Genomic DNA, 25,303 nt, shown 5'->3' on the forward strand with positions numbered 1-25,303 from the left:
TGTGCATTGTGTCACACAGAAAAAATCGGAGAATATCCTATTCCTACCCCAGTTTCCACCCGATCATCGAAGCATTTTATATATATTTGGTTTGCTGTGATTTATTCACAAATTGCCTCAGTCTTTTTGTGCGATTCTGGTCTCGCTCCCTGCTAGACGTGTGAGTTTGATAACAGTACAAAATGAAAAAAGATCTGAATGTTCATTGGCAAAGCAACCCGCAACCTGCAAAAAAAACAACACTAAAGAGTTGGCTGTGGTTATCTCTATTCCTGGTTGTGATTGCGTATTCGAAAAATCCTGATGGATTAATGGCGTTAGATATTTGTCAGGAGATGATGGTCCACTGCCTGAGGCATTTGGACTCAGGCAGTGTCATGATACAGTGTGTTGTCATCAACATTCCTTACAGACAATGTGAGATGTTGTTTTATCCCTTCACTGTTGCTGTCGTTTTGCATGCACATGAAAGAAGACGTCTCTGAGAAGCCATTCATCATTGTGAGAGAAACATTACTTTGGCACACAGTGCAAAAAAACTACATTAGAGCTGAAGAGAGAGTTGTCTCACATGCTGCAGACTGAATAATGATACTGACTTAACATGTACTTCTTTTGCAACCGTCCATTTGTAAACTGCAATGTGCAAGAAAATGAAAAATGAAAGCGAACAAAAGGGTAAAGGTTCAAAAAAGAATTTTCTGCGGGGGATGATGACAAAGAAAAAGTCAGAGGAGTTGCAAGATCTGAAGTTTTTCTCCTGCATGTAGCACGCACATGTAAATATCAATGTCATTGTCAAAAGGCTCAGGAGATTTGATAAGTGTAACTTTACCCAGATGGTTTTAGGTGAGGATAAGTCTCGACTATCAAAATGTTTCACCCTCTTGGGGGCATGAATGTAGACAGCCAACTGATCACAATCCAGCCATTACTTTTCAGATACCACCAACAAAACCACATAGAAAGAAATGACCAGCAAAGGCAATCCCAGTATCGGCAGAGGGCGAAAGTATTTTCACTGTTATGTTAAAGGTGCCATGAGACGGTGTAATTACATCTGTAACAGGATGCACATCCTTTTGTGACAGGATGTTAAGTTTAGGACTTTTTTGGTTACACCCACTATGCCGCACAAGGTCACTATTAAAGATGTGGTGTCTTCCCAGTCCCCATGTCATTAGACATGTAATAGAATAGAATAAGGTTACTATCTTAAAAAGATACTTTTCAAAGGTTTTTCCACAAAGTACTTTGGTATAGATTTGTCTATTTGTGATTTGTATAACCTAATGTCAGTTTAACCTACGATTAATATTTGCTTTTTCTAAACCTTAACCATGAACTTCACCTCACAACCATAGTTTCCATGCTCAGATATTGCAGACAGATGTTATTTTAAAAACACTAGCACTGGACATTAACAAATACAATCTGGGGTTTTGCACAAACATCTAATTTGATCATTCTCTCTGGCATTAGACCTCTTCAGTTTTGTTCACCATGAAAAGTCCTACAGGTGTACAAATATTTACACAACTGACCATTTTTAGAGCTCCTCCACTGCACAATTGTAAGTGTGGTTTTCAAGCTATAACATTCTTATTTTATTCTAATATATTCCAGACTTAGCTGTATTTGGCTCAATACCCAGAAGCTATGCTCTTCAGATAACACTGCTCAGAAGATAAGATCAAATATGACACCACTCTACAACTGAGATGGTTTTGGGTTTTTGTGAAAGAATCTTTGCATCATAATGTCCCTCTGTTTTTTTCCAGTGAAATTCCCCCGGGTTTTTATCTTCAGGTGTTAGTTACAATCATCTGGGGGGAGATAAAAGTCTGTAAAGTAACAGTGTGTCTGAGGTGATCTTACTGGACTTCAAAGCAACACATAGCTTTACACACACATTACACTTATCAGAAGGACTGGATATCAGCTTTTCCAGTCTCTGATGGAGCCACCTTTACTATTATAACAATGTTACATTGCCTGTTTGGAAATCTGCTACACTGGATGGGAACACAGACAGTTTTGTCATGCACCACAACCAAAAGCACAAACATTTAGAGTGTAATTAGAGTTTAGTGAGCGTTAAGCTCCCTGGCCTGCAACCAATAAAAAATGTTGACTGGCTGATTTTCAGTGGACATTGGACAACGGCTACACGCTGATGGATAAGAAACGAAACTGTTATGGCTCGAAGCACAAGCCAAGCTCCCTGACAGATGAGGGCTATTGTGGCAAACAGCATAAACACATGCAGTAGCTTGTTCGAGTTGTGCCTGAAGGGTAATTTGAAGTATTATTCTCGCTGAAAACTTTTGTTAGGTATTGTGCAATGAAAACTCTTATGAAATGAGCTCTATTCAGTGTTCCTTAACCATAATAACACCAACAAAGCAAACAAATGTGTATGTCTGTGCTGCATTTGACCTGTGTTTTCTGCCTAACGTTTTGCTTCTTTATCCGCCCGGTCACTTTCTAATGGAAGCATTTCGTTTGTTTAGGAGCTGTGACTTCGACTCTTTTCATTCAGCAAATAAACTGCTGTGAAGTACAGTGTGAAGGAGAGAGAATTTCATTCCTCAACAGAGAGCAACGATTTACTATTGTTTAAATCCAACTGAGAGTATGTCTTGATTTACAAATGGCCTGTGACAATTGAGTCAGCTATAAACCCACTGGCAAGTTGAGAACATAGTGACGTCTTGAAAAAACATTGCAAAATCAATCTTAGATTACTGGAGGGGAAAAAATGTTTTCTATGATTGAACCTTCATATAGATTGATTTAATGACACTTGTTGGCTAAAGTAAAATAATCTGTTCAAATGATTTATTAAAACCTGCTCAAGAATAGCAAGCACATACAATTTCCTGTTCTGTTCTGCTCTTTCCTGCTCTTTCCTGTTCTGTTCTGCTCGGTGGGGAAAATATGAATAAAATGATTCACAAGCCATTTAGAATATTTCCATTTGATGTAATAGTACTACTTTAAAAACACGGCATCTTGGGTTTGATAATTCATTCAGTGTGAACATTGTTTCACTGGAGTGATCAGAGTGTTGCGTTAACTGTCTTTGTATAAAGGAGGATTACATCCGGCATTGAGTGCTGTTGCCCTCTGGTGTCAGATGAAGTGAACTGCTTTGGCTTTAAAATGAAAAATGTCACGTGCAAAGCAACATTACAGGCAGACTGCACACAACAACAACCTGTGAAACCCCCCACGTGAAAACAGTTCATCAAGACAAAAATGTCAGGCACTAATATTGAGTAATTATGAACTGAGAGGGCTCCAAATTTGTTTAATTCATTTTCATAATAAATATGATCATCATGTCTGTTTTTATCAATGTAAAAGAAGGCCTATAGCTCTCCGATTGATTCAAACCCATTCACTTTCTCACAGTGAGGCAGCACTGAGCCACCGTGTGAATACATGTAAACATGATGAGACACAATCCGAATCCATGAAAAGTGAACTATGTCTTGTTTGTTTACCTTCACATTATTGACTGTCATCGTAAATACAACCACGACTTGAACACATGTACAACACTTCTGAAGAAGGCTTTAGAGCTTTAGCTGAAACTGGAAATGGTGTCAATAAAAAATAAATAACTCAATGTGGGAAGGGTTTAAGAAGAAACCATTGTGAAAATGATGTATTTATGTATTACTTTATGACTAATCTATCACTCCCCCTGCCACATCTGACTAGGAGTACTTATCTATAGAAGCTTTAGGTTATTGGCTTTTTTTTTCAGTCCTCGGGAACTTCTCTTTAAGGCACATTATTGTTGCACTCTGGACATCTTTCATCCTATTATGAGGCTGCTTCTGGAGTGTCATGTGCAGCAATTCCTCCTCCTGGAAATGTGTTTATCAGTCAAGGCCTTGGCGCTCCATCTTTTTTTTTTTTACGTCAATCATTGTGACACAAATAATAAAAATGCCAAATGTCTCCATGACAATTCAACAAACCCCATCCGCTGGGGAAGATCATGATTTTTTTCCCCTCTCAAACTGGCCTGCTCCTTGTTACGTTTTTAATTTGATTTAAATCTGTATTATAACAACATGGTAAACTATAAACTATTTATATAGGGGTCTGAGGAGTTCCTGTACTAGCAGGTTAAACTATCCACGCACACTTTACGTTGATATTTAGTGTTGGTTGAAACACGTGCTCTATTCTAAACATAAACATATCCACACTGGTCGCGGACAGTATTTTCTATGTGGTTCACTGACGGGCACGGGAGAGGCAGGGGGTCGCGCTCAATGTGCTCTCTGCGAGTGAAAACATTTCTGCTTCAACTTGTGTTATCTGCGCGGTGGGTTGTGGGTGTGTGAGCGTCGAAGTAAAATGGCGGACTTGGCAAACGAAGGTGAGTAAGTGGCAGTATGAGAAAAACAATACAGCTACTGGGCCGCTATCAACGATGCCCGTACATTGTTTGCATATTTGATAACTGAAATGACGCCGCTCGGCTGCATCTTAATAGTGAGTTCCGGGGAATTATAGCTTTGGCGGCGTTTACAAGACTACAACGTTTAGCAAGCAGGCTAACAATGCTAACTGCGGGGCTATGGGTAATACCTGGAATGCCTCGGAACGCCCTCGAACGATGCCTGCGACTAGCTGGCTTACCTCCTAACGCTAGCACCCGGCTATTTATAGGCAATATGTTTTGCCATTTGTGGTGAGCTAAAACATCGAATCTGGAAATAAATCAATGCGTGATGGGCCAAAGTTATTATGGTGATATTTCTACTGATAGTTGATAGCTCGGCGTTTTTCCTTGTTTATTACAGTTAGCGCTTAATCGCAGGACTGCTTTGCGTTCATTTGGGCGCGTAGAGAGAAAAACGTTAGCTAAGAGACATGCTTTGGTGTAATAGGTGCTTCCTTTATACTCTCTAATGCATATCTGATCTTCATTGCGTTGATGTGTTGACTATGGGAAGAATTTAGCGAGCTTCTTGATGACATTGCTTGTCAGGCAAGATGACTCATGCGGGATGGAGCGCATTAGCTAATAACTGTAGCCAGTAAGCTAATAACTCGCCAGTGAGCTATGCTACGGTCGGGGCTTTAGGGAACAACCGATGGTGCCGACTATTTGCTGGGACGGTTCAGATAGCGTAAATGCTAGCTGGTTAATACAAGCCGGGAGCTTCTCGGGCTGCTTGAATTTCTACCGTAAATATCAGTGTTGCGTGTCTGAATTCTTACATTCGTAAAGTACGGTAACGTTAGCTGACTGCGAGCCGCAGTAAGATACAAAGCTGGACGTTAATATAGGTCACAAAACATGTTCTCGCTGTCTGCGATTAAACGTGCTTCATACATGGACGGCTAGTATTAGCCACGATTGGTTGTGTTTGTGATGGTGAATGTTGGTCCAGTAGACAATCCGTGGCTGTATGGCGCTATTACCGCATGCATTTATACCCCAACAAGGCTCACGACGATGCTCCACCTGCTCAGTGTTACAGGCCCAACCCAGACAGAGCAAAACCTTTGTCTGCTAACGTTATAGGATTAGACATCTTTACAGAGGTTGCAGTGTGTAGGTAGACTTGTTAAGTGGCCTGAGGTGACATCGGATGATTACGTTGCTATTCTTGGTTAGTTATGATGGTGGCTTTGTAGCTGCAACACAATCGTTGGCGGTGAGCTGAATGAAATCCCCTTTTTGATTTACTAAAGTAGCTACAGTTGCTGATCGGCCTTGTGGAATGACTGATGACTTTGTGATACATTGGTATTTATGTTAATATTTTGTACATTGGTTGATATTTGATGATTGTTTAGTTTAGGTCAACATCATGTGATGTACTCTTACTGGTAGGCCTACTCCTAAAAGGATTGCATGACTAACTCTAGGTATAAGTTAGTATGATTAAGAGTTTCTTTTGACTAACATTGACTGAAATTCGACATTGTTCAGCATTATAGATTTCTGTTTTTCAAGTCACCTTAGTCACTTCCTCTTTTACACTTTTTTTTTGTGACCCAGCTAAAGCTGACATTTAAATGAACTGTGAACAGTTGTGTTTACCAATCTTAAAGCTTCACTCTCAGTAACAGGCAGACACTGTAAGATTGTGAACCACAACTTTTGTCTGCCACACAGTCTGTGAATTAGAGGACGTCTAAGTGCACCCCCCCATATTTTGGATGGCTTTTGGTATCATATGCTAATTAATTTAGTATGTATTATTGTGCATTGAATTTTGGTGTTTGACTTGGTGCTAGATGATTATGCTAATTAGTACCAATACACACAACCTTCGAAAATCAAGGCCAGGGAAAAAGAAGGCAATAGCGTTGGCTATTTTGTTCTCTATACCATGAAGAAGAATCAAACAGACCGGGTTGTTTACGTTGGTGCTTGGATGACTAGCCTACATCTTCTCTTAACAGACAAGCCTGCCATAGCGCCACCTGTGTTTGTTTTCCAAAAAGATAAAGCACAGAAGGTAAGTGTCTCTATGTTGTTCAAGTATCTATTGAGGCTGACGCCATATTAATTACATATGTGGACTTTATTTATACTTACATTCTTGAGCTCAAATCTTTCACTTTTCTTGCAGCGATCTGCGGAGGGCTCAAGTGCAGAGGATGGGGAAGGTAAGTCTAATGTCCAAACTGGCCTCTATCTTCGTTAATATTATCTTTCTCATGTTTATTGAAACTGCAATTATATGAATATTTTGTTTCTATTCTTAGACTCGGATAAAGACGAGGGAAGCTATTGCCCCCCTGTGAAAAGGGAAAGGACGTCATCGTTCCCACCCCCACATTCTGGTAAGGGCATGTGGTGACTAAGCAGAGCATTTGTTTTTTCTTGTTTTTTGCTTGTGGTGTACACATTGATTTGTATGCTGAGTGCAATGCTTGTTCGCTACTTTGCAGTTCCCAAGAACAATGTATTCATGCCCTCAAGTTTCTGCCAGTCTCCAACTGGGAACTCTGACTCTGAGCCAGGTGAGGCATCTAGACCACCATTAGTTTCATTTCACAGATTAAAGCCCCCCTGCAGTAAAAAAATATTAGTTTCAGAGGTTAAGCATGTTTTTTTAAGGCAACAAACACAATAAATGATTTGCTAAACGATAACTTTTGCTATCCCAAAAATATGCCAGAAAAACTCTTTGACCATGTGTTTGTAGTTTCTAACATTGTGACATCAACGGTTGTAAATTAGATGTCAGTGAAGTTGTGTCTATTCCCTGCCTGCAAATGCACTCTGAACAGCTTTAGTTATCTTGCATGTGGCAATTTTAGAGCTATCCCTTCAACTATCTGCTGTGGAGGTCTGACGTTATTCATGGTTTGAGGAAAACGTGTAGTTACAGAAAGCACAACTTCCATAGACCATTTTACCAGGCATGAGTGGATCTTTTCTGGGAGGAGTTTAAATGATATTTGAATGTAGAACTAGAAGCTCTTTTACATGTAGTATTTATCTTATAGAATGACTGAAATGGAAGAAACTTACTGTGCCAGATCAGTACAGTCATGGTTGACATCTCTGTATCGCCTCAGGTCGTTGCCTTTAGCTTCCTTTGGCGTCCTCCTTCCTTTTTGTCTATGGTTTGCGTCATGTGTTGCAAAATGAACATGCAACATGCCCAAAAGGGAAGGGTGAAACCTGTTTGTTGCATTTGTCTGATAAGCTCATTGTCAGTATTGCATGAAATATGACTTGCTACTAGAGAGGAGCTTCTCAAAATCCCCTACTATTCAGAGGAGGCTTCTTCATCGTGGGACCGTTATGACTTAGAAAGACCTACGACCATGCTGATAAGTGAGGGAGGGTAGAGAACCCCCCTCTGCTTACGACCCTTCACTCGGTCTGTAATCTCAGTCAGATGAACAGCTTCTAGAAACAGTTTTTTTTTCCTCTTTTGACAGTTTGTGTCTGAGTAAAAAACCCTGCTGCCGTTGCATCTTTACACACAGCTACCTATGCATTAAAATGGCGGTGAGAGGGGGAAAGACTTTCTTCAAACTTGCGGTCATTATTTACATATATTGTACTTTATTTTGCTTTTATTGTCTAATGTGAGATGAGGACAAAAATTGGACTTCAAGGATTGTCTTTTTATTATTATTGAAACGAAGACGACTACATCAAACAAATTACAGCGATAGCCGATAAAATTAATTTGATCATATTTAGGCTTATAAACATATTGATAAATAGATGTACTGTAGTCTATGCCAACATATAGGCCTAAAATAAAATACCTGGCTTTGTTTAGACAGTCGATCACCGCCGCTGCGTTTCAGCAGCAAACATACACAAGAAGCAGTGCCATCCGTATGAGGATAACTCATAATAATTAATGCATAATGTGGGATCACTATTCCTTATTTCATGTGCTATTTGGGACTTTTGGGGTAGAAAAACAACAACAATCCTAGTCTATTACCATGGCAGTGGTCAAAGCTCCGGCGCATTTGTGTCGGCTTCAGCTGGTACATAATGCAGTTCTTTTCTGATTTATGACTGACTGAACGGCCAAGTTCACCTCGGAAAAAAGTTCAGAGTTTACCAGCAAAAATGATGACCACAGAATTGAAAAAAGTTGAGCTTGATGTTGCTAACGGCACAGGGTTTATTATTATAGTCGTAGTGTCATGAGCTGGAAATTGGCTGCTGTTTGTGTGCCACTACTTGTCAGTGGAATAGTTTACAAGGGATTACAAGATGTGTTTGGTGCTGATGAGTCTTATTCTGTATAGACCGTACATATATAATGGCTGTCCTTTTTATTAGTTATTATGTGTTTGAGAGACAGGCTGTCCCGTCTTTAAAAAAAAAGGAATAAAATATAACATTGAGATTGTGTCTCAAATTTGGCAGTGCGAGTCGGCAGCTTGGGTTAAATATTCATGTAGAGGATTGGTTCAGGTCTCCGTTCCATGCATGTGCAGACCATTTGCTGAGGTTTGGGATCCCTGTGGTTCAAACACACAGTATTTATCAGATTGTAGTTGGTGGCATGCTGTTCACATCTCTGACAGAATAGTTGTTATAGTTGACCGTGTGCATTTCTTTGGAGGGAGTAATGCAAAACTAAAATCACACTGTTGCTTTGTTCAGACCGTCAATCGATCTGAATACAATACAACAGACAATGTCTATAAGTCGGACTATTTCTGTAAATATGACTGCAGTGGGACTTGCAATGTATGTGTGTTTTTGTGAATTATTTAAGAATGGTACATTTTCTGTTAATGTCTTGTACAGTTTTTGCTTTGTTTGATTGTTTTAATTCTTATCAACAGCCACCAAGTGTTTAGAGTTGGCAGGGCTTCACAGAGGGGACGGGGTATCCACGTTAGCAAACAAACAAGGCGTACTTAATAACCGTCTTCAGAATATTGCATAGAGTACTTATTTGGATCTGAAAGAACAGATGAACACAGATCAAACACACGCATAGAGAACTACAGTAGGTACGGCAGGTCCACCTTACTGAGCAAGTCGTTTTGCTAATTTGATTAAATTGGACTTTTATGTTGGCTTTGTCCATTGCACAGCTGTGTCTGCTGCACCTCCATGTCCTAAGAATGATCCTGGTTACTAAAATGAACACAAGGCCCTGGTTGTAAAAAACATAATATAAAATAAATGTTCACTAGACACAAGATGATAAATGTTGAAGGAGGATGCCGTTTTTACGAATGCTTTCTGCTTTAACAGTAATTAGAGCCAAGTCATGTCAAACTAATAAAGCCACTGAGATGGAGAGAAATAGATGAGAGATCCTAGAGCCCCGCCACGTTACTGCAGAGGAGTTGATTGCAACACAGCTCTCAAGGCTTTACAAGGGCTGTTGTAGTAACGGGCCATGAGGTTAGAAAATTGCAAAACAGAAGGAACATGCAGTTAATAAGTTGTATACGATCTTTTTTTAAATGTCTGCTTTCTCTTGTGCTCCGTCTCACCAGAGGAGAAGCCTGTGGGATTCCGTTTAAAGCCACCAACTCTCATACATGGACAGGCACCAAGTTCAGGTTGGTGTTTGAGGTTTTGAGCCTTCATCGTGTAGCATTTTCTCACACTGACTTGATGGAAATGGAAAAAAAAAAAAAAAAAAAAGACTTGAACCCGGACTTGCACCCTTTTTATATGACCCCTCTTAGAAATGGTAGATCTAGACTTGAACATGTAGACCCAGAACTTCTCATTGTGTTCAAAAAGTATGAGACAAGTTGGCTCTGTTGCAGGCGTCCCAAGTCAGAAACCCAAGGAGCAGCAACGCAGTGTCCTCCGCCCTGCAGTTCTTCAGGCACCGCCCTCTAAATCACATATAGAGTCCAGTGAGTGCAGCTTGGAGTCACCTGCACTCATTAGTTGATACTTATAAAACATTCTCAAATATCATTAAAATCTTCTTTGTCTGATAATTCATTCAACTTTTGAATATTGATAACTTGCATAGTGCAAGTGCATACTGTGTTTTTGGCATGTGCCTTACAGGCTGAATATCATTTGGGAAAGTAAAAAAAAAAAAAAAAAAAAGTGAGTTTTTTTTTGTCCTCTCTGTTTTTTCATTTAGATTCCATTTGTGGAACTAACGGTGTGAAAAAGTCGTCGGATGGGGAAGCTGTGACACCGTCACTCTTCTTGAACAACACAGAGCACTCAGCCTCTCTGGCCAGGTCACAGGTGAGGAGTGGCTAAAGCTCCCTTTTATAGTCACTGGGTTGTTATCGATGAACAGTTCAGTGCTTTGTTTAAGGCACTGGACAGAACGGTTAGGAAAGCGTTAACACTGTAGGTTAGTTACAGAAGATTTGTGGTTATTTTCATACTCGAAACACAATGTTGCATTGTTGTAGAACTGACATTGTACAGAAAAAAATACAGACAAATAATAGTTAAGTTTTTTTTTTTTATTTGTTCCCGTTTCAGAAACATGAAAATGAGGAAGATGGAGCAAGTGGTGACAAAGACGAAAAAGAGAAGGAGACGGATGTAGCAATATCTTTTGTTTTTGGTCAGAATATCAAAGACAGAGCAAAGGTGGGTTATTTTCCTCTTTTCTTACACCTGTTTAACACACACTGACACAAACTGAGGTGAGACTGTGTGACGAACAAAAACAGATATGCAGACGCAGGAGGGTAGATACTCCAGATAATGAGTTGCCTTGTTATAGTCAACATATTATGTTTATATTTGTGACTTCTAAAGGACCAGTGTGGGTTCAATGTAAAGGTTTTATGTTTTTTCGGTGCAATACATAGTTGGAGTTTCGCCCATATGCTCTTCAGTCATTTAAATTCTTGCTTGTACTTCAAAAAGCCGTAAAGGGCAATGTGTCAAAGCTAAGGAAGACACAGCAATTCTTAGTTTCAGGTGATAATACACTATGAAAACACATTTATTAATTATTTAATAAATCCCAGAGTCCTTCAGGCTGGTCCTTTTTTAAGCATTTCTATACTAACACTATGTTAACGGTGTCACTGCCCTTGCTTTGACAATCTCCTGTAGTGTTTTGTGGTCCCACTTCCTGATAATAGGAGCTTTTCCTGTGGCGTTTTGAACAATGTCCAATATATTTTTGTATCATTTTGTGCCCAGTCTGGAACCGTTGTGGCAGGAATGTTTCCACAAGATTTTGGAAATGTTCATTCGCTTGCTAGGATGCAAGTTAGTCAGGAGTTTCATTAATGTGGATTCGTGAACATTTCTGGTCTTTCTCACACGTTGCGTCATTTCTTCAACACTTCTCTTCTCTAGTTGGAAGAGAACAGTAAAGAAGGCAAGTCAAAGGATGGCGTGCCACTGGACTCGGAGGCCACTAATTATTTCTTACAGTACATCTCTACCCCAAGGTAATGAAAATGTGTTCTCCTTTGAGTATTTTTAGCAACTCCTCGTCATCTATATTTAACTTCCATCAACTCACTTTCTTCTTCTTTCTTGTCCTTTCAGTTCAAAAAATGCCACAAACAGTACAGACAGTGGGGCAAAATTTGTTTTTGGGCAGAACATGTCTGAACGAGTTCTGGTGAGTTTGTGCGACCTGTTGTGTCGTGAGTCGGCCATATTTATAAAACAATTTTTTTTAAAAACCTGTGGTGATTGAGGTTTGAACAAGTTCCAATGATCCGCTTTGTTGTGCTCTCAGAGTCCCCCAAAGGGCGAGTCCTCAAATGAGGAAAATAAAGAAGTTTCAGCTGCCCCTGCTTCAGAGCCCTCATCACAGGAAGCCACCCCAGAGAAGGGTAAAAACACAAAGTTCATCCATTATCTCACATGTTTCATGTTTAACTTGTCTACTAATAGATTTAACAAAGACTCTTGTCAGCACTGAGGCGAGACCCGAGGCTATCAAATCAGCAGTTCAACGGATATGTGATGGTGAAATTATAATCCTAGAAACATTCACGGAAATCTATTCATCATGTTATCTCTTTGTTTCCACATCAAATTCAGTTGGGAGGTAGTGTTTTGATTAGCACTCCATAAAGAGCTCCGGGTGTAATAAATACCACATCTTTGATTTGAGGTCCACATTCCAAACCGCTAGTGATACGTCCCACCCATTTCCTGATGCATTAAAGCAGTTTTTATCAGTAGCGATTTTAGTTGCACTCCCCAGCACATAGTTTACTCAAAGCTAATTTAAATACTGAAACAAGGTGCCGCAGAGATTTCTCTTCACACCTGTATAAAGTGTGAAGGGAAATTAATTCAGATCACTAGAAAATATCATCTGCTTGTTTTAGGGAGAAATGGTACATTACACATGCAGGATTGAATACTGCATGACCTGGTTTGACGGCTATATACTGATGATTATTATTTAGAGAATGGCATTTTTCTTACTTTACAACTAAGGTCAACGTGTTTGCACAAATTGACAGTAGTCACTTCTTGTGAGGCCTAAACATAAAAGGCTACATCACCTAGTGACATGTTTGTGGTTTGAGAGTATGTTGCGGTGACGTTTTTTCGGCTCATAGCTGCTACATTGCGCAGGCAATAATAATAATAATAATAATAATAATAATAAGAGCTGAATTGACTCTTTAAATGATCTGAAGTGACCTATACAGCTCCAGTGTTGCGTGACAGAGTGTCAGGCAGCCTGAGTCCTTCATTTATCACCTGTCAGCACTAGATAGTCCAACCTTTTGCAGGATGTTATTCATGTGTCACTGCAAGATGATATGGGAGTGAGAGGAGACTCTCTTTAACTGACGCATCAGTTTTTTGATAAAAAAAATCTCGGAAAGCAAACGTTCGCTCCAGCTAGGTACAGATGTCTCACCCCCCTGTGTTTTATCTCACCAGTGAATAGCGTGTCCGAGTCTTTGGAGGAGTCTGCAGCAGCTTACACCAAAGCCACAGCCAAGAAGTGCATCTTAGAGAAAGTCGACGTCAAAACTGGAGAGGAATCAGAAAGCAATGTTTTACAGGTAGAGGATTGATTCAACACGTGCAGTGAATGAATGTGGCAGAAAGCAATACAATTCTTTGTTGTTTTTTTTTGTTACTCTGTTACTTCAGATGCAGTGCAAGTTATACGTTTTCGAGAAGACTGCTCAGTCGTGGATAGAAAGAGGTCGAGGTTTGCTGAGGCTCAACGACATGGCATCAACAGAGGACGGCACGCTACAGTCTCGTCTAGGTAAACACACCGTCAGAAACTAGAAAAGAAAATAAACATCTGACCGTTAAGACTGTGCACAGCTCCAATAATCATGGTTTGATTGCAGTAATGAATGCTGTTTGTTCGTGAGTTGATTATTTGTGCCAGATACATATGGAATGACTTAGAGATGACACACTCGGTAAAATACAACTGCTTCTTAGTCGTGGTTTTCAGCTTGATAAGTATTGCAATACCTGCCATTGAACACAAGGGGGAGACCCTTCCTGTGATACACACCTCTATGGATTAGGCAACACATGCTGCACTGCATGTGTGACGGTGGAATAAGGAGCAAGATGTGTTTTATCATCAAAGAAAGAAATCTATAATGAAAAACACACTTTTATTCATCCACGCCTGAAGCATTGTGTGTTTTTATTTTTTTATTTTATAATTTCACAATTTTGAAATAGATAGAAACACTATTTTAGAAGATAGGTTCAACGTTTCAGAATTGATTTTCTGATTCTGTATTTATGCTGATGAACATGAGACCAGCGCAATAACATCTTGGTAAACATGCTCAGTGACTTAAGAAAGGACACGTTTATCTTTCATAAGAAGAACTCTCAGCACTACATGGAGTCAGGTGGAACACCATAGACAAAACAAACAGCTGCTTGGGTCTGTACTTCATTTTATTTTGTGTGTTTCTTTTTTAAATTCTTCCAGTGATGAGGACCCAGGGCAGCCTCCGGTTGATCCTCAACACTAAACTTTGGCCCCAGATGCAGGTGGACAAAGCCAGCGAGAAGAGTGTACGAATCACTGCCATGGACACAGAGGACCAGGGGGTCAAGGTCTTCCTAATATCGGTATGTATCGTCAAACATTATACTACAGTTGTGCCATTTTTTTTTGTCCGAGCTTGGGGAAGATTTACATATTCATTTTAATTTGCAGAGTGTTAGTCGGTTTATATAATATCTCCTAATACTGTGCATATATTGCCCTGTCCGATTATAGTTATTATATAGCATTTGTGTGTAAAATCGCTGCAGTAAACACTCTGTGCTGACAGGCGTGCAGAGCGCACTGGTGACATCGTGGTGACTGCCACATAATCTGCCTCACCCAGCACATCTTCACCAGCACAGATAGCTGTTTTATTGATAGCTGTCAGTTTGAGGCGGGTTCACGTCACTGCAGAGAGATGGTGGACTTTTCAGGAAATAGTTAGTTTATAATGAGTATTCCAGAGGGCTCCATGCCTGAGACCACACTTTTAAGTGGACTCGGGCAAGGAATTGTCTATTCTTCAGGTGCTTGCTACTGTAAAGGTTATGTTAGAGTCACTACGAGATATCCAGAGCCAGCAAGCCACTTTGAGTCGCCAAAGTCCCATAAACTTTGTTGGGTGCACATATACTGTAACTATTCAACTTGCATTTTATGGGACTGGTGTGACTCAAGAGGTAACGTAGGTTAGTTCTCATGGCTTTTTGAGTGAAAGTAACCTTTTTGTTGAAATAGCTTGATTTAAAGACAGGCACACATTTAAATATTTCCCTTTTCCAAGGTTCAGTTATTGTAATTCTGCAACACAGGGTTGCGCAACAAAATGCAATATAAATAGCAGAAATAAAAACGGGCAGATAATATGACTGGTATCTTTGTTGTTCATTGTTCATCAACTTTGATGACGATGTTTGAGCATCAAGCATCGTTGATCAGAGTCCACCTCCTCTCGTCTCACTGGAGTCCTGCGCTGTCATGCGGTCCGGTTGTCAATTGCAGCGTGAACCAGGATATTAACGATGGAGCAGGTTTCTGTAAAGATGTGGGCACATCAGTCTCGGACCTCCTGTAACCTGAAGTCTTATTTCATCCATCTTATTTTCCTGCGACCGGACATTAGCCAGGAGTAGCCTCAGGTCTCAGCTGTAGACTCGTAAGCTCGTTTGAGATGAGCCAACAATCTAGTGTTAAAGAATACAATTACACAGAAAAAATACATTGTGCGGCGATCGTCATCTCAAACAAGTATTATGAATATTTATGTTTTTATTTGAGTTTTTCTTCCTTTCAGTTGTGCTGAGTAGTCTCTCCCTCTGTGTCGCCACTCTTTAGGGTAGCTCTAAGGACGTAGGTCAGCTGGCTGCAGCGTTACATCACCGTATCTTAGCCCTGAAGAGCCGGGCGGATCAGGAGCCCGAGACCCCAACAACAACCATCCCTGATGCCGAGGTACCACAGTCCAACGAGGATGACAGCGACGAGGAAGACAACGCCTCCGCCTCAGCTTCAGCCTCCACTCCTGCTACGAGTCAGTGATTTTTTATTGTTCGTGTGCATGTTTCGACACTCCATGGTTTACTTACTCTTAAATCAAATGAATGTCGTGGTTTGGAGTGTTTGATTGCTTGTTGGCACCATAGCAGCAGTTTATTTTTGTGATGTTAATATTTAGACCACTCGCTTACAAAGCCCGTGACAACCTGCTGTCACTTTTCTTCCTGCAGGTAATTCAGAGGGAGGAGAGAGCCAGGCAGCAGGAAGCACATAGCGTCACTCTTGGACAGCCTGCTAACATGCTGCCGTTGAGGCATTTTGCTGTAGGCATCTCCATGGACACCCCTTGACCAACATGGGTCCTCCAGACCAGTACTTTTGGATATTAGAAGTCTAGCTCCAGGAAATAACCCTTGTGCCGGAGTGTCTCACCCAACTCGTGCAGTTCATCTTCTCTGCATTCAACGTAATATCTGGAGTCGTTTCTTCCCTCCCTCTCCTGTTTTGTGTTTTATTTTTGTTTTCGAGTATTTTTTTCCTCTCCCCGATAGCAAAAATAAAGACTTCAAAGCTTTGGTTTGGGACTTTTCTGCTCATCATATTGATGAGTGTAAGGGTGTTTTCCTCTACATTTTAAGGTATGGCACATGTTAAGACTGCAGTTTCTACTTTGGGACCTTTTTACTCACTCTACAGCCGTACCTCTGGACGCCACACATCCAGAGGAGCTTCATTCACAGTGTATTTGACTAGTCCTCAGTCAGTTGTTCCTACATTGAGTCCAACCATCCTCCTGTCTCCCCCCCCCCCCCCCCTCCCTCATCCCTCCCATCCCAACCAGTGTGTGCGTTAGGTTTTGGCAAATGTAATTTATTTTGGATCATCATTTTCATCAGGCATCTCAACACATATGTGCTGTTTGTAATGGCTAGCCAAGACCACTCAAGTTGTCATTAATAGTTTCTTATATTTCCTATTGACCTATATTATACAGAATAAAAGACTGAAACAATGCAGTTTCTGCTAATGTGAGTTAATGATGTGAAGACGAAACAGCTGAAGCATTCACCTTAACATGTTTCTCTAAATTTGTGTGAGGCATTCACTTCTGTTTTTTTTCAAATTATGAAATTTGACTCATCGGTCTACATTCTGCATGTAACTGTTATTTCCTTTTTGTCCTTTTAAGCATCCCAATGGTTTACTGTGTTGATCATATTTTTATTTTTAAGATATACAAACTTTTTTTATCCACTGTCATTTGGAATGAAGACTTAAGTTCATGTGTGGAAAATCTGAGTGATAACTCTAATACCCTTTGAATGTCATGTACATTTTAATATATCATTTAGTAGCGCACCATGTTTTCTCATCTCCAACTACCCCCTTTACAAAATAAACCATTTTGGACTGACCTTTTTGATTTTTCCTTCTGAAACCTGATTTTCTTGCTTAAATCCACATTTCAGAGCACAACATCGGAGTGGAATACTTGACATTGTCTCCTGTAGATGCATTTAAGAGAAACAGCCAAAGGGAGAGTGGTTCATCTGTATAGTATTTGTGTTGGATCAGGTCCATGGGGCAGGAATAACACCAAAACCTGCTTATTAAGTATGCATCAAGACCATGACTATTTGATGCATGTACCGGTCATAACAGCATAATCATACACATCCGAACTAGGAACATAACTGCTGCTTCCCCCAAACTCCGTATGTGTGTGGTCACTCGGTAGGAAAGTATTATTGATAAATAAAGGTGTAAAGAAAGTCACAAAACACATCCTACTCACAAGTTCTTTTTCACACAGATTTCAGAAACAACTTAATTTGCATTCTTTTGTTATTTTAATGGTTTGCTATATTGTGACATTTAATGACATGATTTATTACAAGATTCTACGTGATATTTTGATGACATACTAAATACTTTTGATGACACGTTTATGGCATATACTGTAATCTTTTTGACATACAATACTGACATTTTACCGTGACTATAAATGACATGACTAACATTCTAATGACTTATTTATGATATACTGTACTGTAACATTTTATGATCTATTTATGACATGATTTTTTTTAAATATTCTTTGACATTTTTGTTACATACTATACTATCTTTTCAAAAATTCTTTCAAAATTTACAGACAATACCATGTTTTTTCTGTCATCTTTAGGGCACTATTCTAAAACATTTATATTTTACTACACACTATATGATATATTTGTATAATCAAATTTTTCATGGCTTGTTATCAAACATGCTTTACAATGATATTTTCCGACATTTCGACAGTTTTTACCACAACTTTTTTCCGACTTAAACATCTGAGTTTTTCATTACTTTTATACTGACTTTCTTTTCAACATACTATTCTATGACAGTCTTATGACTGTTTCCAACACACTGTACTATAGATTTTTCCGGCAGTCTAAAATATGATTTTTTTCATGGACATTTCCCACTCTATAATATGACTTTTTTCGACATACATTATGACTTTTTTCCAAAAACTATTCTTTGACTTTCCTTGACACGCTACTATACTATGCCGTTTTAATACTATAATATTTTCTTTACTTTTTTAGACATTTTTTCAACATCATTTAATATGATTTTTTTTAATGGGCTTTTCCAAGTACTATTGTACGACTTTTTTGGACAAACGATACCATGACTTTTTACATGACTTTTATAATTTTTTTGATATCCCATACAGTGACTTTATTTGAAATACTGTTATTATACATTTTTCATTGCTTCTTTCGACATACTATACTGTGTCTTTTTATGACATTTCTTCAACATGCTATACTATGACTTTTGAGGATGTTTTTCCACATACTATACTATGACTTCAATAACTCTTTTTGACATACTATACTATTTATCCACATACTACATTGTGACTTCTTAATGATTTCGACATACTGTAATGTTAATTTTTCTCTACTTCTTTTCAACATACTATAATAGGACTTTTCGACATTCCATGACTATATTTTTCATGGCTTCTTCGACCTAGTTTACGATGACTTTTTTCAACACACTAGACTGACTTTTTTTTGCATACTATACTCTGACCTTTTAAACATGCTATACTGTTACTTTTTATGACTTTTTTTTACATATTCAGGCTGCTAAGAAATCTATTAACACTCCAGTTGATCCATAATGCTGCAGCACGTGTACTGACAAGAACTAATACATACCACTCCCAATATTAGCTTCTTTGCACTGGCCTCCTTGAATATAATTTAAGATGCTTTTCCCCCCACTATAAAGCCCCAAATGGCCAGGCACCATCATATCTTAAAGAGCTCAGAGTACCCTATCACTCTACAACTAGAACACCGCGCTTCTAGAATGCAGGGTAACTTGTGGTTCCTTGAGTCTCCAAAAGTAGAATGAGAGCCAGAGCATTCAGCTATCAAGCTCCTCTCCTGTGAAACAAACATCCAGTTTCAGTTTGGGGGCAGACACCCTCACCACATTTAGAAGTAGGCATAAGACTTTCCTCTTTTAAAAATGCTCGTTAGGGCTGGCTCAGACTTGCCTTGGACCAGCCTCTTAATATGCTGCTTTAGGCCTTGACTGCTGGGTGACTTCTTGTGATACACTTAGCTGCTCTCTCTCTCTTCCTCTCCTTTCCCTCTGTGTGCGTTCATGTCCTATTAATGCATGTTACTAACATGGCATCTTTCCCAGAGTCTCTGTGTTTTCTCGCCTCGCAGGTTTCCATGGATCGGGGTTATACCTGGAATGTGGTTGTGCCTCCTGTCGTTACCCTGCCTGACACCCACTGCTACTATTACTGTTATTCATCACATTTCTATTACTGCTACTTTTACTGTTATTATCATTATCATGCTTTTACATCCACCGCTGTTGTTATTGTTAGTTGTATTAATTTGTCGGTTATCATTTCAGCTATTATTACGGCTATTACTGCTCTCATAATATGTATCATTTCTCTCATATGGATTGACTATGTTGTAATATTATGTTGTTCATTCTGTACACATGACATCTCTTGGACTTTTGCCCATCCTGGGAGGGGGACCCCTCTTCAGTTGCTCTCCCTTAGGTTTCTTCCTTTTTTTCTCCCATTAAAGGTTTTTGGGGAGTTTTTCCACATCTGATGCGAGGGATCCAAAGACAGAGGATGTCGAGTGTTGTTCAGATTGTAAAGCCGTCGGAGGACAAATTGTGACTTGTAATATTGAGCTATATAAATAAAACTAAGTTGGATTGGTCAATGACATTCTTTATATCATTTGTTATAACATACTATGCTATGACTTTTTATGAAATGTAAGTAAAAGCATTCAAATGGAAGGTAAATTAATAAAATATAATTCATGGACTTTAAATCAAGTTCAGGGGCCACACAAAACGTTTCGTTGGTCCGCGTGCCGCACTTTTAGAAACTATGATCTGGAGCTATTCAAAGTTTAGTTAACATCATCACAATGTGTTTAATGCATTTCCTTCCTCATTTAACATTTATAGAGCAAAAATAGTTACCCACTTATGTAAAACATTGCTTTATAGCACCGCTCGTGGTCAAAAACTCCACTGGGTATTTTTATTGTTAACCAGGGAACGGTAAAATTGTTCTTCCTTGTAGTTGCCTGAATGAATTCCTCTGGATCTGCACAGATTTAATTTGCATTGGTTTTGTATTCAACACACTTGAACTTCAGACCAGGTGGAAGCTGTTGTAAAGTGATACGCCTCAGTTACAGCAGCTCCTGGGTTTCAGCAGACTTGGACAACTGTCAAGCCTATACATGTCGTGATGTCAGAATAAGAAGCAACTAATATGCATTGTTAAAAAACGTCCAAGCCCAGGAATTAACCTCTTGTCATGACTCAAACAGCTCCTTTTAAGAATTCCCTACAGAGAACAAATAACAGCTGTTAACACTAACCACATTCCTCTTCTTCACACAGTCAGCTATGGCGGTAACTCTGAGCTTTAAAAGGGCGTGCAAAATTCAAATTGCCACCTCAGACGCCACAATTTTAATAACTTATCACCAGTGAGCTGAAGCGCGTTTACAAAAGGCAGATCTGTGAATGAGTCATGCAGTTTTAGTCAAGGTGGGAAGTTTTGTCAACACTTTAAGGACGATCATGTTTGAGCAGATTAAGTTCAGAAGAGGAAGTTGATAACAGACAGCGATGAACATACTTAGAATTTGTGGAATGCTCTGATGGAAAAGGAGGAGGAATGTTTTTACCTCGGTGAACAGAGGTAAATATCAATCAATGCCTTACTATATTCTTCAGGTGTCACATAAAGAAAATCATCAAAACCACAGTAACATATATGTGATCTCCTATGAATAGGATTCTTTATACGTGTCAATTATCTCCTTAAAAGGAGTCAAGACATTTATAAGAGAGCTGTGTAAATAAGAATCACTGCAGCATGACTATTTTGTGCTATGAGCCATTTACAACAAGTATCCTCTTCCAGGAAGGGAATGTTGTACAAATAAAGTAAAGATTACTAACTGGAATGAAATAGCATGATGTGGATTTTAGTAAAGCCTCATCTTATAAATAAATGACTCAACAACCAGATATGGTACCACACCATCACAGAGTCTGGGGACGCTGAAAGGACAGACACAATGGCCTGTAAAGTTTTGACTGATGACGATGAAAATAAGTAAAATCAGATGTCATGTATTTCAAAGAATTGTTTCATTTTGTATCTGCTGCATTATAACTGCTTTCACTCTTGTAGAAAGTATCTTTCTTTATATTGATTTCAGATTGAACTACAGCTACAGTGCATATTCATACTCTGATATTATGTCCTCCAATTAGGCAAAGCAAGCAAAGGGATCCTAGACTTTCATGGGACTCAAAGGGGCACATGTGCGAGTCAGCTGTTTGCTATTTGATTGAGGTTAAGTCCACTTGGGGATATGAATCACTACAGCAGAGTCTCAACTAAAATGATCAGAGCCTTAGTTGTGCATCCACTTTACTACATATCAATGGCAAATAACGTTCATTTTCCTCAACTTCATTTGTTTGAAAGCTATACTTAACATTTACTTTGAAGATAAACTAAATTAATTAATTTACAAACTGTATTGACTATATTGTTTGAAGGAATACTGATAGTCTGGTTCCAGGATTATTACCAACTCAAAGGCTTGTCTGTTGGGACAGAGAAGCAAAGGCTGGAACTCCAGTCGAGTCTTTAATCATAGTGGTAGTAGTGAGTTTGGTTTTTCTGACAAAGAAGAAAAGGGATAACAAAGGATATTAATCTATAGGTCATCATTCCTAATGTCAATAACTAATAATCCAACAAAGGCAATTTCACTTCAAACATGAGTCCTCCGTCAACTTTAGAATGGAGAATAACTTCACCACCACTGAAACGTAGTCAGTGCAGCAAATACATCATAAACTACTAAAGCTGCCATGAATGAATTTACACATTATGTACACAGATAAACTACTGGAGAGATGAGGCGTCCACACGAGGCCAGATTCCTTGTTTTCAAAAGGGTTTACCACAGGTGGGCTGGATGCCGTTAATGAGTCTCCGCCCATCCAGGAAGCAGAGGAAGTTAGAGTGGGAGGAGACTTTTTACTTGTCTAGCTTTTAAAATATGATACACAGAAACACCCAACCTAGACCAGCTGCAACATTACAATGATGCTTACACATGAATGTATCAGTAAGAATAACCCAATATGTTAATATTATATTATATAACAAAGAAAAAGTTGCTGTACTTTTACTTGAGCAATATTTCAAATCCAGGTATTTTATTTGTTTTGGAGTATTAATATTACATTGTAATATAACTAGTTTAATTCAAGTAAAGTATCTGGATATGATTCTTTTACAACTCCCAGTCAGTCTAGAAAAGCATGTAATATAGACATTGATACATGCTATTGATTGTATTATTCTTTAAATATTATTTGTTGTTTTATTTATTTATTTATTCAATGGACATTCATTTTAAATGGACAGTATTTTAAGAGATCGCCATATATTCATCCATCACATCTGAACATGGCCTACAGTAACCCCAATTAGGTTGAAATGTTTTGTTATTGTTATTCTTCTGTTATTCCACAAGGGGGAGCTGTCATGTGAAAAAGATCTCTAAATACCGAATAAATATGCCCTCATAATGCAGGATTAATGAATTCTCTTGTTCAGAGGGTTCATGTTGATTTGAATTATAACGACAGTATAAAACTGCAGGTGATATAATTTGTGGCGTAAATGTTTTATTGTATGAGGGACGGTAGATTTAAAATTCCAACAAAAATGATTTCAGCCACATCACAACCCTCAGTGTCCTCATAGGTCCTTGTACAAACCTGTCGACCATCAGACGGGACAAAGAAGAAAGGAGGGACAAATAAATCATCAGTCAGCCCCATCACTCCTTCACTTGAATCCTGCATCCAGGTCAATAACATTACATAATGGAGACAGGAAGGATGTGTGCACTCAGATCCAATGTAAGCAGCATTTGGTGGAATAGGGGGCAGAAGTTTCATGTTGGAGCGAGTACATTTATCTGCAGGATCTTCCTTCCTTTGGCCTTCCAGCTCTACACCTTACCCAACGTCTCCCTCCCCACCCTTTAATCCCCCTATTCCATCAAATCCTGCCACTCCCAATCATTACCCCACCCCAAAACCCCTGTAAAACACTCATGGATACGAAGAAACACTCACACACCCACCAACACTGAAAATAAACATCATGGCACGCACAGACATTTTTATATCTGACTCAAATCAAAAGCATTTTAAAATCGCACCCTCCTGCTTGTGCAGTGTTTGAACTGTGGAGCCTTAATATAAAGAAAGGCAAAGAGAAGGTAGTGCGTCAAAGGTTTCAAGGTGTGGAGCATAAAATGATTCACATGGGAACCAATGACATAAAAGCAAAAAACATTTAACAATAGCAAGACAGCGAGCAGCACCCAGAAAGAAAGGAATATCCTGAGCCCAAGATAATAAGTGTGAACTTTACTACATAAGCCTGACACATCTCTGTGTACCATCAATAACATTAATGTTGTTTGTTTGGTAAACCCATCTGCAAAAGGCCCAAACAAATCTCCACAGTGATAGCTATCAGCAGCAGCTCTACAACCACATTCACTTCAAGTAGAGCCAAGTGTTTGCAAAGAGCCAGCATGTCAGGGCATCAAAATCAGCAAAACACAAGCGTCTCTGTTTAGCCAAACGCACGCCATCCTGCTCACAGAATGGCCGTCATTCTTCTCGGCGGCAGAGATGGTGCCACTCAAGATCTATTAGGAGATCGACACTGCCAAAGTGAGCAGCCTTTGCTCCTCCAGTACCAACCCCTCAAATTCAAACCAGCCAATCAGAAAGCTACAGCACTGTAGCAGCAGCAGCACCAGCAGCAGACCCCTGGACCACCAGACTATGTTTTAACACAGTTTACATGCCGACAGTCATTCATTATTTGTTCGAAACGGCCATTGAATAGTTCTTTTCTGAAACACAAACTGTACTCATGCAATGTCATCTTTTTCAATCAGCAGTTATATAATATCAGTGAATTATTAATGGTTATTTAGGTTTAAAGGTTTTAAATATTCATGGGTGCGAAATGCACATGAATTATGAATGAATACAAGGAGTCAACAGTCCAGCTCTATTACACAATGATGCATCCATGGCCTCACATTCTGTCCCGCAAAGCAATCTTGTACAAATCTTAAAATGCAATTAAAAATGTCACGCCCAAATGTCTTAATGTAATAAATGTATTGTAATAAAAAAAAACAACATTCAAAATGGATTGTGCTAATTACTCTTTGGAGAGTTCAGAGTTGCTCAGGAAGAGGAGAAACACCTGCTCGCAGCAGTTGTTCAGGCTGTTTGGGTCCTCCAGAGTCATCGCTGCATCCTCCGTCCTGCTATCTTCCTCTAAAGATGTCTGAACTCACCAACATGCTGCAGCTGGACATGGGAGGAGGTTGTAATACTTTGGCATGTTTATTGTAGCTCTTGTCAGTGCTGTTATCAATAACAGATGTCTTGTATACACCAACACTATTATCCTCCAACACGCTACGATGTTGACATGAATATTGAGGGTTTTCCTTCGTATCGGCAAGCGCACGTAATTGTTAATTTGAGCGGATAGGATAAGGAGAGGATAGCAGGTGAAGTGAGTTACTTTATTTATTGCTAAACAGCTGCTCTGTTCAGTTTGAGTCCCTAGCTGTCAAAGAGATTCACTTCTTTAAATTTGGAGTTCAATAACTCGTGCTGGCCTGAAGCCTAACCTGTCATTATTGCCCAATGAAAAATATGTCAAGAAA

General features: G+C 39.2%; 1 protein-coding gene across 3 annotated transcripts; it reads left to right on the plus strand.

The window, feature by feature from the left end:
* Window positions 1-4,371: 4,371 nt before the first annotated feature.
* ranbp3b (RAN binding protein 3b) lies at window positions 4,372-17,350 on the plus strand (the record flags this gene model as incomplete). 3 transcript variants are annotated; one of them, XM_079172434.1, is made up of 17 exons in its annotated part: window positions 4,372-4,399; window positions 6,442-6,497; window positions 6,612-6,648; window positions 6,748-6,825; window positions 6,934-7,005; window positions 9,982-10,047; window positions 10,261-10,353; window positions 10,593-10,702; window positions 10,949-11,059; window positions 11,783-11,877; window positions 11,978-12,053; window positions 12,174-12,270; window positions 13,343-13,467; window positions 13,559-13,679; window positions 14,376-14,518; window positions 15,774-15,969; window positions 16,166-17,350. In XM_079172434.1, 17 exons carry the CDS (start codon window positions 4,378-4,380, stop codon window positions 16,207-16,209), a joined length of 1,542 nt encoding a protein of 513 aa, XP_079028560.1. In that variant the 3' UTR covers window positions 16,210-17,350. The 3 variants fall into 3 exon arrangements, with proteins under 3 accessions (XP_079028560.1, XP_079028561.1, XP_079028559.1); XM_079172435.1 differs by lacking the exon at window positions 6,934-7,005; XM_079172433.1 differs by lacking the exon at window positions 4,372-4,399 and having other exon boundaries at window positions 6,414-6,497.
* Between the last annotated feature and the right edge of the window lie 7,953 nt (window positions 17,351-25,303).

Source organism: Pholis gunnellus (genome assembly GCF_910591455.1).
Source record: "Pholis gunnellus genome assembly, chromosome: 14".
In the NCBI taxonomy this organism is placed as follows: Eukaryota; Metazoa; Chordata; class Actinopteri; order Perciformes; family Pholidae; genus Pholis; species Pholis gunnellus.